General features: G+C 45.9%; 1 protein-coding gene across 1 annotated transcript in view; it reads left to right on the forward strand.

The window, feature by feature from the left end:
- The window catches only part of LOC106567530 (protein Jade-1), a 150,722-nt gene that overhangs the window by 82,140 nt on the left and 53,789 nt on the right, over window positions 1–14,793 (forward strand). Inside the window, exons 9-10 of the mRNA XM_045693416.1 lie at window positions 1,050–1,166; window positions 9,849–10,466. Of these exons, the coding sequence (XP_045549372.1) occupies window positions 1,050–1,166; window positions 9,849–10,466 (735 nt within the window). The remainder of the gene's footprint in view (window positions 1–1,049; window positions 1,167–9,848; window positions 10,467–14,793) is intronic.

Consider the following 14,793-nt stretch of genomic DNA (forward strand, 5'->3'; position numbering starts at 1 on the left):
TCCTCCGCGACCCTCCAAACCCCCTCCCTCCTCCGCCCTTATTCCAAACCCCCTCCCTCCTCCGCGACCCTCCAAACCCCTCCCTCCTCCGCCCTTATTCCAAACCCCCTCCCTCCTCCGCGACCCTCCAAACCCCCTCCCTCCTCCGCCCTTATTCCAAACCCCCTCCCTCCTCCGCGACCCTCCAAACCCCCTCCCTCCTCCGCCCTTATTCCAAACCCCCTCCCTCCTCCGCCCTTATTCCAAAATAAGGCCAACTTCAATTTCCCGCCTTTTCCTTCAGGCTCTTGATTTCCTCCTCATTTCCAGTTGTCACTTTTAAATGAAAGCTTTTCATTGCCTTTTTGGTAATGTGAACTAATTGGAGCCAGAATAAGGGGAAGGAGCGATTTTTGAAAAGTAACGCGAGCGCGCGCACACACACTCAGAGAAAGACACTTGGAAAGAGACCCAGTCCTCCATCTTGACAGTTGAAGACTCTTGGATATCCTAATCAAGAGAGGACAAAAGCTTGGGAGGGGAAGGAAGATGGTGATGCCTGCGTAGAGCGAGAGAGCATAGCCCTCCACTCTGTGTGAAAGGCCTGGTTCAATGGCTGCAATCAGAATGGGGGAGGATTCACCCAGCATTTCATGGACTATCAGGGAGAGGAGGGGATGGAGGAAGTCCGGATTGTCTGCCAGTTATTAGGGCCTGGGCATGAAGGATGAGGCCTTTACAGAAATACTCTTTTCAGAGAGAGGAACATGAATGTGGGGGAATGAATGTCGGAAGCTGGGCGGAAGGGAAGAGCCCTTCAAGGGATGACACTGGGCTCTAGGAATATAGACTTTGCAGAGAACGTGACATCCAGTGAAAGAACTACTTACAATCTCAAAGGCTGTATTAACGTCTGTGAAGCAATGTGCTTGATGAGCATCTGTCAAAACGGTTCTGTGTGAATTACTGTCTGTATTAATGTCTTGTAAGACACATCTGTTTTGACTGTGTGTGTGTGTGTGTGTGTGTGTGTGTGTGTGTGTGTGTGTGTGTGTGTGTGTGTTATCTAGGTGAGTATAGGCTGCCCGGAGAAGATGGAGCCCATTACCAAGGTGTCCCACATCCCCTCCAGCCGCTGGGCCCTGTTCTGCAGCCTGTGTCGAGAACACACAGGCACCTGCATACAGGTGAGACACATTACCAGAAAACACCACTTTTTCTGCACCAGTACACACAATAGTATGCATTTCTACACAACATTCTATACACACAAGCACGCACACACACACACACACACACACACACACACACACACACACACACACACACGTAAGCCCCCCTTTTCATATTAGCATTTCAATGTACCTGCGGGTGTTAAAGATGCCATGAAGGTGTGATAAGGAGTTCTTCATTTTAATTTAATTTAAGTTTCTCATTAGCAGCACATACGTGACCCACCATCTATTTTCGGTCTTAAGTTAAAAAAATAAAAAAAATTGTGTTTTTTGCATTGGATAAGAGTATAGACTCAGAGCTTCAAAATGGCACAGCATACACTGTAGTTGGAGGAAACATGGGGAAGTAATGCTGCTTTAAAAGTTAATACATTTATAATCCCATTTAGGAGAAAAAAAGCATTCAAACATTTTGCTGTGGTTTTCACACGTGCTCTCCATGAGTCCTTGGGGGAAAATGTATTTAGAAAAGAAACACTTTAACCAAATTCCCAAAAAGGATTCTTGTTCTCACCAAGTTACCCCTTTAGGCAAACCATTGACGGTATTAAATTGCCTGTTCTTGTATAATAAAGAAAACCTTTCACATTGAACAGCTACTGTGCTGCTCTTTGTTTACGCCCATGTAGCATCGTTCTGAGACTCTAGACCCAGCCATCTCTTAAAGAATTCACAATAGAACACATGTGACTGTGGCCATGCGCTGAGGTAGTGCTTTAAAAAAAACGAAGAAAAGTGCTAAAGGTGCTAGCCTACATTTTAGGAAAACTTCAAAAACCACAAGGTAAAAACAATATCTAGACCTAGGCCTATATCATAAGATCCTTTCAGTAACTTTGGTTCAGGTTACGATATGAACAAACAAATCTAGCCTGAGAGCATACTGGACATTCGGAAAGTATTCATACCCCTTGACCTTTTCCACGTTTTGTTACGTTACAGCCTTATTCTAAAATGTATTAAATAAAAGAAATAAGCCCTCCTCGATCTACACATAATACCCCATTATGACAAAGTGAAAAACTGGTTTTTAGAAAGGTTTGCAAATGTATTAAAAATAAAAAGGTATTCAGACCCTTTTATATGAGACTTGAAATTGAGCTCAGGTGCACCCTGTTTCCATTGATCATCCTTGATGTTTCTACATCGGAGTGTACCTGTGGTAAATTCAATTGATTGGACATGATTTGGAAAGGCACACACCTGTCTATATAAGGTCCCACAGTTGACCATGCATGTCAGAGCAAAAACCAAGCCATGAGGTCAAAGGAATTGTCCGTAGAGCTCCAAGACAGGATTGTGTCAAGGCACAGATCTGGGGAAGGGTACCAAAACATTTCTGCAGCGTTGAAGTTCCCCAAGAACACAGTGGCCTCCATTCTTAAATGGAAGAAGTGTGGAACCACCAAGACTCTTCCTAGAGCTGGCCACCCGGCCAAACTGAGCAATCGGGGGAGAAGTGCCTTGGTCAGGGAGGTGACCAAGATCCAATGGTCACTCTGACAGGGCTCCAGAGTTCTTCTGTGGAGATGGGAGAACCTTCCAGAAGGACAATCATCTCAGCAGCACTCCGCCAATCAGGCCTTTATGGTAGATTGGCCAGACGGAAGCCACTCCTCAGTAAAAGGGACATGACAGCCAGCTTGGAGTTTGCCAAAAGGAACCTAACGGACTCGGACCATGTGAAACAAGATTCTCTGGTCTGATGAAACCAAGATTCTTTGGCCTGAATGCCAAGCATCACGTCTGGAGGAAACCTGGCACCATCCCTATGGTGGTAGCAGCAGCATGCTGTGTGGTTGTTTTTCAGCGGTAGAGACTGGGAGACTAGTCAGGATCGAGGGAAAGATGAACGGAGCAAAGTACAGAGCGATCCTTGATGAAAACCTGCTCCAGAGCGCTCAGGACCTCAGACTGGGGAGAAGGTTCACCTTCCAACAGGACAACGACCCTAAGCACACAGCCAAGACAACGCAGGAGTGGCTTCGGGACAAGTCTCTGAATGTCCTTGAGTGGCCCAGCCAGAGCCCGGAATTGACCCCGATCGAACATCTCTGGAGAGACCTGAAAATAGCTGTGCAGCGACGCTCCCTATCCAACCTGACAGAGCTTGAGAGGATCTGCAGAGAAGAATAGGAGAAACTCCCCAAGTCCAGGTGTGCCAAGCTTGTAGCGTCATACCCAAGAACACTCAAGACTGTAATCGCTGCCAAAGGTGCTTCAACAAAGTACGGCATAAAGGGTCTGAATACTTATGTAAATGTAATATTTCCGTTTTATATTTAGAATAAATTTGCAAAAAATGTTAGCCAGTTTTTGCTTTGTCGTTATGGGGTATTGTGTGTAGATTGATGATTTTTTATTTGATCCATTTGTAGAATAAGGCTGTAGCGTAATGTGGAAAAAGTCAAGGAGTTTGTATACTTTCAGAATTTTCTGTATATCTGTCCTGCCCTTTGACAGGACAAGGAGGAAGGACATGCGCATTGCACAGCAGCTGAAACCTAGTGACATCTGAGTGAAAGCTCCTTGGCCACAATAACACCAGGCTCCAGACAATTAAAACTATAAAGGAGGATAGCAGACAAAAATAGACAAGACATTAAAACCTTGCATACCAGCAATAACATTCATTGACTACCAAACAATAAGCTCGAAGTACAAAGACAAACTTCCTGAAGTGTTGCTTGTTCACCCTCGATCATCTTCTTGACTAGTGGCGGAGAGCAGGTTTATGCTGAAAGACAAATTCCCTCAAAATAGGCCCTCGGAAATCAAATTAGCATAATAAAACAATCTCCATTAAAAATCTGTCGGTTTCAGCTAGAGATTATATATTTTTTTGCATTGGATGCGTCTCAATCCACCGCAACCGCCGATGTCGCACCTCCCCATCTGTGGTGAACTGTGACAGAGCTAGAGCAGTGTTTGTCAGACCATGAGACATCCCGAAAATCGTCTGTAGCGTCCGAATGGTTTGGCCTCTATGGAAAGATGAGACTCTCGTGAACACATCCAAGTCAGTTGTTTTGCTCTAGGACTCCCACACGCCTCAGGACTCATCTTAAGGTCCCCCGGTACCAATTGAAAACATTTATGGAAGTGTATATGGTGACTGTTTAGTGTCAAAAATGAGGGGTTTAAATATATGTACAAAATAAATAAATGTTTCCTGATCTTTCTTATATCGCTCAGATATACAGTAGGACTGACACTTCAGAACAAAAGTCCCAAAAATAAATAACAGGAAAGATTTGTTTCATGTGGTGAATCTGTTATTCAATGTGTTTGTATTGGCAGTAAGGCCAAAACAAATTTGTCATCAAATAATGGAAACACCTTTTTTTTAATATATATATATATATATATATATATATATATATATATATATATATATATATATATATACTGCTCAAAAAAATAAAGGGAACACTTAAACAACACATCCTAGATCTGAATGAAAAAAGTATTTAATAAGATTATTTCTTTCTTTACATAGTTGAATGTGCTGACAACAAAATCACACAAAAATAATCAATGGAAATCCAATTTATCAAACCATGGAGGTCTGGATTTGGAGTCACACTCAAAATTAAAGTGGAAAACCACACTACAGGCTGATCCAACTTTGATGTAATGTCCTTAAAACAAGTCAAAATGAGGCTCAGTAGTGTGTGTAGCCTCCACGTGCCTGTATGACCTCCCTACAACGCCTGGTCATGCTCCTGATGAGGTGGCGGATGGTCTCCTGAGGGATCTCCTCCCAGACCTGGACTAAAGCATCCGCCAACTCCTGGACAGTCTGTGGTGCAACGTGGCGTTGGTGGATGGAGCGAGACAAGATGTCCCAGATGTGCTCAATTGGATTCAGGTCTGGGGAACGGGCGGGCCAGCCCATAGCATCAATGCCTTCCTCTTTCAGGAACTGCTGACACACTCCAGCCACATGAGGTCTAGCATTGTCTTGCATTAAGAGGAACCCAGGGCCAACCGCACCAGCATATGGTCTCACAAGGGGTCTGAGGATCTCATCTCGGTACCTAATGGCAGTCAGGCTACCTCTGGCGAGCACATGGAGGGCTGTGCGGCCCCCCAAAGAAATGCCACACCACACCATGACTGACCCACCGCCAAACCGGTCATGCTGGAGGATGTTGCAGGCAGCAGAACGTTCTCCACGGCGTCTCCAGACTCTGTCACGTCTGTCACGTGCTCAGTGTGAACCTGCTTTCATCTGTGAAGAGCACAGGGCGCCAGTGGCGAATTTGCCAATCTTGGTGTTATATGGCAAATGCCAAACGTCCTGCACGGTGTTGGGCTGTAAGCACAACCCCCACCTGTGGACGTCGGGCCCTCATACCACCCTCATGGAGTCTGTTTCTGACCGTTTGAGCAGACACATGCACATTTGTGGCCTGCTGGAGGTCATTTTGCAGGGCTCTGGCAGTGCTCCTCCTGCTCCTCCTTGCACAAAGGCGGAGGTAGCGGTCCTGCTGCTGGGTTGTTGCCCTCCTACGGCCTCCTCCACGTCTCCTGATGTACTGGCCTGTCTCCTGGTAGCGCCTCCATGCTCTGGACACTACGCTGACAGACACAGCAAACCTTCTTGCCACAGCTCGCATTGATGTGCCATCCTGGATGAGCTGCACTACCTGAGCCACTTGTGTGGGTTGTAGACTCCGTCTCATGCTACCACTAGAGTGAAAGCACCGCCAGCATTCAAAAGTGACCAAAACATCAGCCAGGAAGCATAGGAACTGAGAAGTGGTCTGTGGTCCCCACCTGCAGAACCACTCCTTTATCTGTGTCTTGTCTGTGTCTTGCTAATTGCCTATAATTTCCACCTGTTGTCTATTCCATTTGCACAACAGCATGTGAAATTTATTGTCAATCAGTGTTGCTTCCTAAGTGGACAGTTTGATTTCACAGAAGTGTGATTGACTTGGAGTTACATTGTGTTGTTTAAGTGTTTGAGCAGTGTATATATCCACTTTCGAGGGCTCTTAATATTCAAATAGCTAAATTATCCTTGGTATGACTTTCTTAAAACAATTCCATATAGCTTAGTAGAACTCTTCCCCCAGCTTAGACGGGGCTTAGACTCTTATGGGTTTAAACATTCATTAATTCATGCCCTATAACTTGTTATTTCCTGTTGACTGCTACAGCTGTATTAAAATGCCCTGTGCACACTTAACCTGCTTCCATTCCAATAATGGCAATGAAGACACAAGATAACTAGCTAGATTTAGCAAACATTTAGCTTTGTAATTACCAACTGGCTAGATGTAAATGGTATTCATCTAGCTAGCCAGCTAGTTGAACATGCAGAAAAAAAACAGTATATAGCTATTTAGCTATCATTTCATCGTGGCTATCTAGCTAGCCAACTTAGCATGTCCCTATAACGTAACATGCGGTTTGATTAGCTTGCTAATTTTTTATTTCACCTTTTATTTAGCCAGGTAGGCTAGTTGAGAACAAGTTCTCATTTGCAACTACGACCTGGCCAAGATAAAGCATAGCAATTCGACACGTACAGCAACACAGAGTTACACATGGAATAAACAAAACATACAGTCAATAATACAGTAGAACAATAGAAAACAAAAAGTCTATATACAGTGAGTGCAAATGAGGTAAGTTAAGGCAATAAATAGGCCATGGTGGCGAAGTAATTACAATATAGCAATTAAACACTGGAGTGATAGATGTGCAGAAGATGAATGTGCAAGTAGAGATACTGGGGTGCAAAGGAGCAAGATAGATAGATAAATAAATAAATACAGTATGGGGATGAGGTAGGTAGATAGATGGGCTGTTTGCAGATGGGCTGTGTACAGGTGCAGTGATCTGTTAGCTGCTCTGACAGCTGGTGTTTAAAGCAAGCTTCAGAGATTTTTGCAGTTCGATTCCAGTCATTGGCAGCAGAGAACTGGAAGGAAAGGCAACCAAAGGAGGAATTGGCTTTGGGGGTGACCAATGAGATATACCTGCTGGAGCGCGTGCTACAGGTGGGTGCTGCTATGGTGACCAGTGAGCTGAGATAAGGCGGAGCTTTACCTAGCAGAGACTTGTAGATGACCTACAGCCAGTGGGTTTGGCGACGAGTATGAAGCGAGGGCCAACCAACAAGAGTGTACAGGTCGCAATGGTGGGTAGTGTATGGGGCTTTGGTGACAAAACGGATGGCACTGTGATAGAGTGCATCCAGTTTGTTGAGTAGAGTGTTGGAGGCTATTTTATAGATGACATCACCGAAGTCGAGGATCGGTAGGATAGTCAGTTTTACGAGGGTATGTTTGGCAGCATGAGTGAAGGATGCTTTGTTGCGATATAGGAAGCCGATTCTAGATTTAATTTTGTATTGGAGATGTTTGATGTGAGTATGGAAGGAGAGTTTACAGTCTAACCAGACACCTAGGTATTTGTAGTTGTCCACATATTCTAAGTCAGAGCAGTCCAGAGTAGTGATGCTGGACGGGCGAGCAGGTGTGGGCAGTGATCGATTGAATAGCATGCATTTAGTTTTACTTGCGTTTAAGAGCAGTTGGAGGCCACGGAAGGAGAGTTTTTGATTTGCGTTCGCACCACAGTGGTTATTTTCGGTAGCTAGCTAGTTAAACATGAATGACAAACTGGCAAACATGAAAAAGATTATCACATCATCAATCAAAATTAACAGCAGACTGCAACTGGCCAGCTCAGCAAGCCATGTAAACAATGGCTAGTTGCGGGACGAAGCAAACTAGAACGGTACCTGTATGCAACTGTATAGCTAACTAGCTAGCCATATAGCGAACTATATCTAGCAATGAAAACAACTTTTTGATACAATTGAGATAGCTACATGTACATACGTTATTATCTTGCCATTTTAACTGTAGACTCTTACTTGTGTATGGATTATGGTGGTTCACGGAAGACTGAACAAATCCCCAGTTAGCAAGCTGGGCCCGTTTTGACACCAAACAGCTGAAACGGCTACACTAACTAAGTGTGTGTGTGTGTGTGTTCAGTGAATTGCTGTCTGACAAATTATGATTGATGTTTTATTGGAGGATTATTATATTCAAATATTCACCATTTATTTTAAATGCAGCTCATCAACAAGTAAGTGTCCCAAATGGCACCCTATCCCCTACATAACACACCACCTTAAGTGCACTATATATGGAATAGGGTGCCATTTGGGACGCACCCTAAGGCTATGGTTGATATGTCCAGGAAGGGTGCAGTGAAGCAGCAGAGCTTGTACTGTATCTTTATCCACTATCCACCAGACAGACAGTGTGATATATTTGGACTGAAAATAACTACTTCCATTTAATGTTTAGCGGACTGACAATGGGAGTCAGTGTGGGGAACTGGTATTGAGGGCATTACCAAGCTGCAGGGTAAAGAGATGAGGAATAGTGATTTCCAGTTCTGGCTTATCTCTCTCTCCTCATCGTGGCAGACAAAGCCATATGGGCTCTCAACCCTCAGGAGAGAGACAGCCACTGAGACAAGTGGAATACTCTACTGTGATGAACAGAGAAAACATGGAAAGGGAGAGTCAGAGCCACAAGTTCTCCTCTCTGCTTCAGTGATGGGAGTGTGTTGGGCCTCTGCAGAACAGCGAGAGGAAGAGAGAGAGAGAGAGAGAGAGAGAGAGAGAGGGAGGGATAAAGAGAGAGAATGGGCACAGGAGAGGGCAAGAGTGACAAGTGGGCTGTGATATCTTCTGTGAGTTGGACCTCTGTAGACAGAGCGAAAGAAAGGGAAAGAGGGAGGGAGGGCGCGACAGAGAAGAGCCAGTTCCCAGGCAGCCACAGGGACACCTTGGCTTTGTCCCACATGGCACCCTATTTCCCTACATAGTGCAGTACTTTACCAGAGCCCTATGGGTGTCCTTGTGGGCCCCGGTCAAAGGTACTGCACTAGATAGGGAATAGGGTACCGTTCGGGGCGCAGACCCTGAGCTGAGCAGGCCTGTCATTGTCATCCCAGGCCCTTAGAGAATGTGGGCCTCTTGTTCTGCTGCTCTCTGATGGCATGGAAAACACTGCTATCCCCCATCCTCCCCTCATCCCCTCATGAGACCTCTCCCAGAGGCAGTCTTTGGTGAGGTCTGAAATGGATAGGCCTGAGGAAAGGCAACAACAGTGGTTTGATTTTTAGACTGCGGTTGTAATGTCGGGAGGCACGGACAGATCAGGGTTCCCTTGTTGTTCTCTGTGGCTTCTGATACTTATAGGAACCAAGATTTTATTAGCGGAGCTCCTGTTTGTCTGGGGGTAGACAGTATCGAGGCAGACAGAAGAAATTTAGCAGAACACTAATTTCTCTGAACAGGATCTCTGTCACGCATATTTCTCTCTGTGGTGGCAGAGGAAGGAGTTGTGACAGTATTGCGGAGCAGTCATTACCATGTTTGTGTGGAGACAACATCATCAGAGACAAACTATTGTTTCCCCTACAGATTGCGGGACTGTGTTACCCGTCTTCTGTATGCGTGTTTAACAACTCTGAAGCGGTGTTTGACGTGACACTCATATTTCAAAGTTATCTTTCCTTTACTCCCTTCTGCTTCCTCTCCTCCTCACCTCCCTCCCTCTCTCACTCCCTCTTCCTCCCTCCCTCCCTCCCCAGTGCTCCATGCCGTCCTGCATTGTGGCCTTCCATGTGACCTGCGCCTTTGACCATGGCCTTGAGATGCGCACCATCCTGGCAGAGAACGATGAAGTGCGCTTCAAATCCTACTGCCTGGAGCACAGTAGCACTACCGCCCCCGGCAACAGTAACAACGCCATGGCCGGCAACAGTAACCACGCCAACAGCGCTGGTGCCAGCAGCAAACCAGACTGGGCTGGACACGGCAACGACCACAGAGCCTCCGTAACTGCGCCAGACCACCACCAAGCGACCAGCGAGCTGCCGCCGGCAGAGCGGCCGCTGCCGCCTGTGGAGCGTCCAGACCGGGACCAGATAGAGAGGGAGAAGGCCAGCCAGCGCAAACAGAAGCTACAGGAGCTGGAGGACGAGTTCTACCGCCTGGTGGACCCCAAAGACGTGGCGGAGAGCCTGGGCCTGCCGGATGCCCACGTGGACTTCCTGTACCAGTTCTGGAAGCTGAGGAGGAAGTCCAACTTCAACCGTCCTCTGGTGACGTTGAAGAGAGACGAGGTAGATAACCTGGCGCAGCAGGAGCAGGACGTGCTGTACCGACGCCTCAAGCTGTTCACACACCTACGCCAGGACCTGGAGAGGGTGAGTGGCTGGCCCGGGGAGGTGGGGACAATGTGTGTGTAATGTGAGTGTGTGTGTGTGTGTGTCGTTTGTTGTTATAATGATATGTATGTGTGTTGGTCTGTCTGTCTGTCCAGCTGCATGACTTACACAATCCTGCGTCATCCATTGGGCAGATGGTGAAAGGGCTACATTTGCAATGTAGTCATTTAGCAGACAGTCTTATCCAGAGCAACTTACAGTTGTGCGTCCATCTTAAGATGGCTAGGTGAGACAACCACTTGTCACGGTTATAGTAAGTCCATTTTTGCGCAGTAATGTAGCTATCAGCAAAGTCACGTGCTAGTAAAAAAAAAAAAAGATTTTCCATAAAGATACTTTACGTCTGTTAGGCTTTATACCTGAATGATGTTTCAGTAACACTCACACCAACTCTGTCCATAATGTAGTTTGACTGAGACCAGGGGCATCCTGTACTATCCGCTCAGAGGAAAACAATCAGGGGCTACATCAGGCAAGGCTCCAGTAAAGTATGTTGTGTAGAGTGGAGTGGAGAGAGGTAGGCAGCTAACTAGGTCCAAATGGCCGATTTAATTACCAGGATGAAGAGGAAGGCTGAGCAGAGCAGACAGACTCACTGGTCCCCTGAGACACAAACGGGCACATACACACGCACAGACACACCACAAACACACGCACAGACACACACACGCACAGACATGCACACGCACAGACACACACATACACACGCACAGACACACACACGCACAGACACACACATACACACGCACAGACACACCACAAACACACGCACAGACACACACACACACACACCGCACAAACACCCTCTGTGGTAAAGGCTCACTAATAACCTCAAACGGCAGATCGATGCGTCCAGAGCTCCTCTTTCATTCGGGCCCGCCACTTAGCTACGGGGCCTTTAGATTAAGTGATGTCCGTGTTTGTCACGCAGTTGCTGCCGATCCCATTTCCCCTCTATAGACCTCCCTCCTGAGTCCTGCCACTGCAGGAACATGCGTGGGCCGGGCCTTATCAGGTTATCGCCGCTCTCCATATGCTGCAATACACAACGCTGTCAATGTGCTTGAGTCCCCCCCCACGCCACAGTACAGAGAATAACAAAAAAACATGTGAAGGTACTATTTTATTTATCCCTTGACGTCTTAATTGAGTGGTTTTGGTGGTTATAATTAAGTTCGGGGACAAGGGTCGGATCCAAAAAGGGAATTGTGCGAGTGGTTGTGTCAGGGGAGGGTTAACAGGCTATTGGAAATACATTTCTATCCTCTTAACCTGAATCATTGGAGTAGTGGAGGATTGGATTTCTGGGTTGCAAATCCCAATTGGAACCCCTATTCCCTTAATCATGAACTACTTTTTGATTGACCGTGTGAGCCCTGGTCAAAAGTAGTGCACTATCAATGGAATAGGATGCCATTTGGGATGCTTCCCTGCTGCTGCTGATCGGACGCGATAGGACGGCCACCCTTCCACCTGTCCTCTATCCCCTGACCACCCTGATTGTTGTCCCCCACGATGAAATTGGGTAGAAGACTGTGGATCTGTTTCCGTATGCCAGTACGCTCATACGTTAGTCACCAGCGATCTCTCAGACGGCACTGGCCCGATTCTGACGAAGCTTGGGTGAATGATGCGTCTTGCCATATGCAGCTTCAGCACTCGGCAGTCCCGTTCTGTGAACTTGTGGGGCCTACCACTTCGCGGCTGAGCCGTTGTTGCTCCTAGACGTTTCCTTTTCTCCATCACAGCACTTAGTTGACTGGGGAAGCTCTCGCAGGACGGATATTTGAGGCAATGACTTGTTGGAAAGGTGGCGTCCAATGACGTAGCAACGTTAAATGTCACTGAGCTCTTTAGTAAGGCCATTGTACTGACAATGTTTGTCTATGGAGGTTGCATGGCTGTGTGCTTGATTTATACACCTGTCAGCAACGGGTGTGGCTGAAATAGCCGAATCCACTCATTTGAAGGGGTGTCCACATACCTTTTTGTATATATAGTGGACTTCGCATCTATAGACAAAGGTCTGGCGACATATTGACTGTTACCATGTTTTAACAGTGGTGGCTTGAGGGCTTGTGCTGGGTAGGCCTAGTTAATAATACACCCCTCAGCAAGAAACAATGGTTGAGCTGAGCAGGGAGTAGGAAGTGTTTAAGTAGACAGGTTTCCTCCCTGTCTTCCCAGTGGCGTGGCAGCCGGGCGGACGCTTGGCAAGGAGCTCTTTTTTTAATTTGCCACGCTCACTGGTTAAATGAGCCAGCCAGGGAGAGGTGAGAGTAGAGAGACTTCAGGGGCTGTGATTTCTGTGTTTGCTGTCTGGATTAAACAGCCATGCTGTTACTACTGCTGAGTGATCCTCCAGGCAGGTTCATTGATTCTGTAAGCCCTAGAATTCGAACATTCAGAGCATTGTGTCTTGCTAATGAGCTGATTTTAAATAGAGATTAAAAGGTATTTTCAGGTGAACGCGGAGCTGTCTACCTTAGTGTTCGGTTCTCCCATAGTGAAATATCTGATGTAGGCCTAGTACTTAGTGTAATAGGTCAGATTTAATCAAATTTGCCGAGCGGTATTTAGGCTATGCTGTGTATAGGCTATGCTGTGTATATCTTTGTCAACTAACTAGTCTGCCCTCATGTCTTCGTTCAAATGAATTGGAACTAGGTATACGTAGGTAAAAATGATATGAATTTAATTGAGCCCTTCAGCCCTATATTGTGCTTTTTGGTTACTGTTATTACCAACTGAATTTTGCTCTGCCCGGACTACCAGATGTTGTCTGCCCACTGACTCAACATGGCACTTGTACCTATTACCTTATGGTGCATCTGGGGCGGCAGGTAGCCTAGTGGTTAGAGTGTTGGGCCAATAACCCGTAAGGTTGCTGGATCGAATCCTCGAGCTGACAAGGTAAAAATCTGTCGTTCTGCCCCTGAGCAAGGCAGTTAACCCACTACTCCCCAGGCGCCAAAGACGTGGATGTTGATTAAGGCACCTCTCCGCACCTCTCTGATTCAGAGGGGTTGGGTTAAATGCGGAAAACATAATTCAGTTGAATGCATTCAGTTGTACAATTGACTAGTCAAGATATCCCTCTTTCCCGTTCCTTTCCTTCCCCATAGGGGCACTTCTCAGTGGGTTCCTATAGAGTGGATTGCCTGTGGACAGGTGTTGGTCCTCTTCGATCAAAGAAGTATGAAGAATTGTGACTGTGAGTTAAAGGAAAATTCCACCCAATAACGATTTGTTTCATTAGTCCATTGTTGACATAGTCCCAAAATGTTTTGCTTGTCAGCAATCAAGTTCTCAAGATACCTAACTTTAACAATACAGAAATCATTCCCATATGATGCATTTTGATTAATATGATGCAAAATGCATCATACGGGATGATTTCTGTGTTTTTAAAGTTAGTTATCTTGAGAACTTGATTGCCGACAAGCAAAACATTTTGGGACTATGTCAACAATGGGCTAATGAAACAAATACCAAAAGATAGATTTTGGGTGGAATTTTCCTTTAAGGGCTAATTAACACATTTCTGGTCTGTTTCTGTCACGTAACACTCCCACAATATGTTATGAAAGGGACCGCTCATTCGTTAGCAACGTGCATAGCAACAAGACCCGCTGGAGACAGAGCAGGAGAAAAGAACATCGACGTGAACACCGTTTTTATAGATTAATGTCTGTCTCCAGTGATGAGGGTGTATTGCCTTTCATTTAGCACCTACACTCAGAACAGCCTCAATTTGTCGGGGTATGGACTACAAGGTATCAAGCGTTACACAGGGATGCTGGCCATTGTTGACACCAATGCTTCCTACAGTTCTGTCAAGTTGGCTGGATTTCCTTGGGTGGTGGACCATTCTTGATAAACAAGGGAAATTGTTGAGCGTGAAAAACCCAGCAGCGTTGCAGTTCTTGACACTCAAGCCGGTGCACCTGGCACCTACTACCATACCCTGTTCAAAGGCACGTAAATATTTTGTCCTACCCATTTACCATCTGAATGGCACACGTACACAGTCCATGTCTCAATTGTGTTAAGGCCAGGGCTGTGGCGGTCATGAAACTTGGTCAGTCGGTCATTGTCAAGCAAATAACTGTCGGTCTCACGGTAATTTACTGTTAATTAACATGAACAAATGTAGCATCTCCTTGCTTCCAGACACCTACAAGCCACTGATGTAGACCTTTAGAACATCTACATTTTAAAAAGTCTAAATCCATGTAATATAGCCTACACCTAATTTTAGCCTAAATTCATAATTTATTTTGGACAGGTCTAAAAAAGCATGATA

The sequence above is a fragment of the Salmo salar genome, chromosome ssa13 (assembly GCF_905237065.1).
Source record: "Salmo salar chromosome ssa13, Ssal_v3.1, whole genome shotgun sequence".
Lineage (NCBI taxonomy): Eukaryota > Metazoa > Chordata > Actinopteri > Salmoniformes > Salmonidae > Salmo > Salmo salar.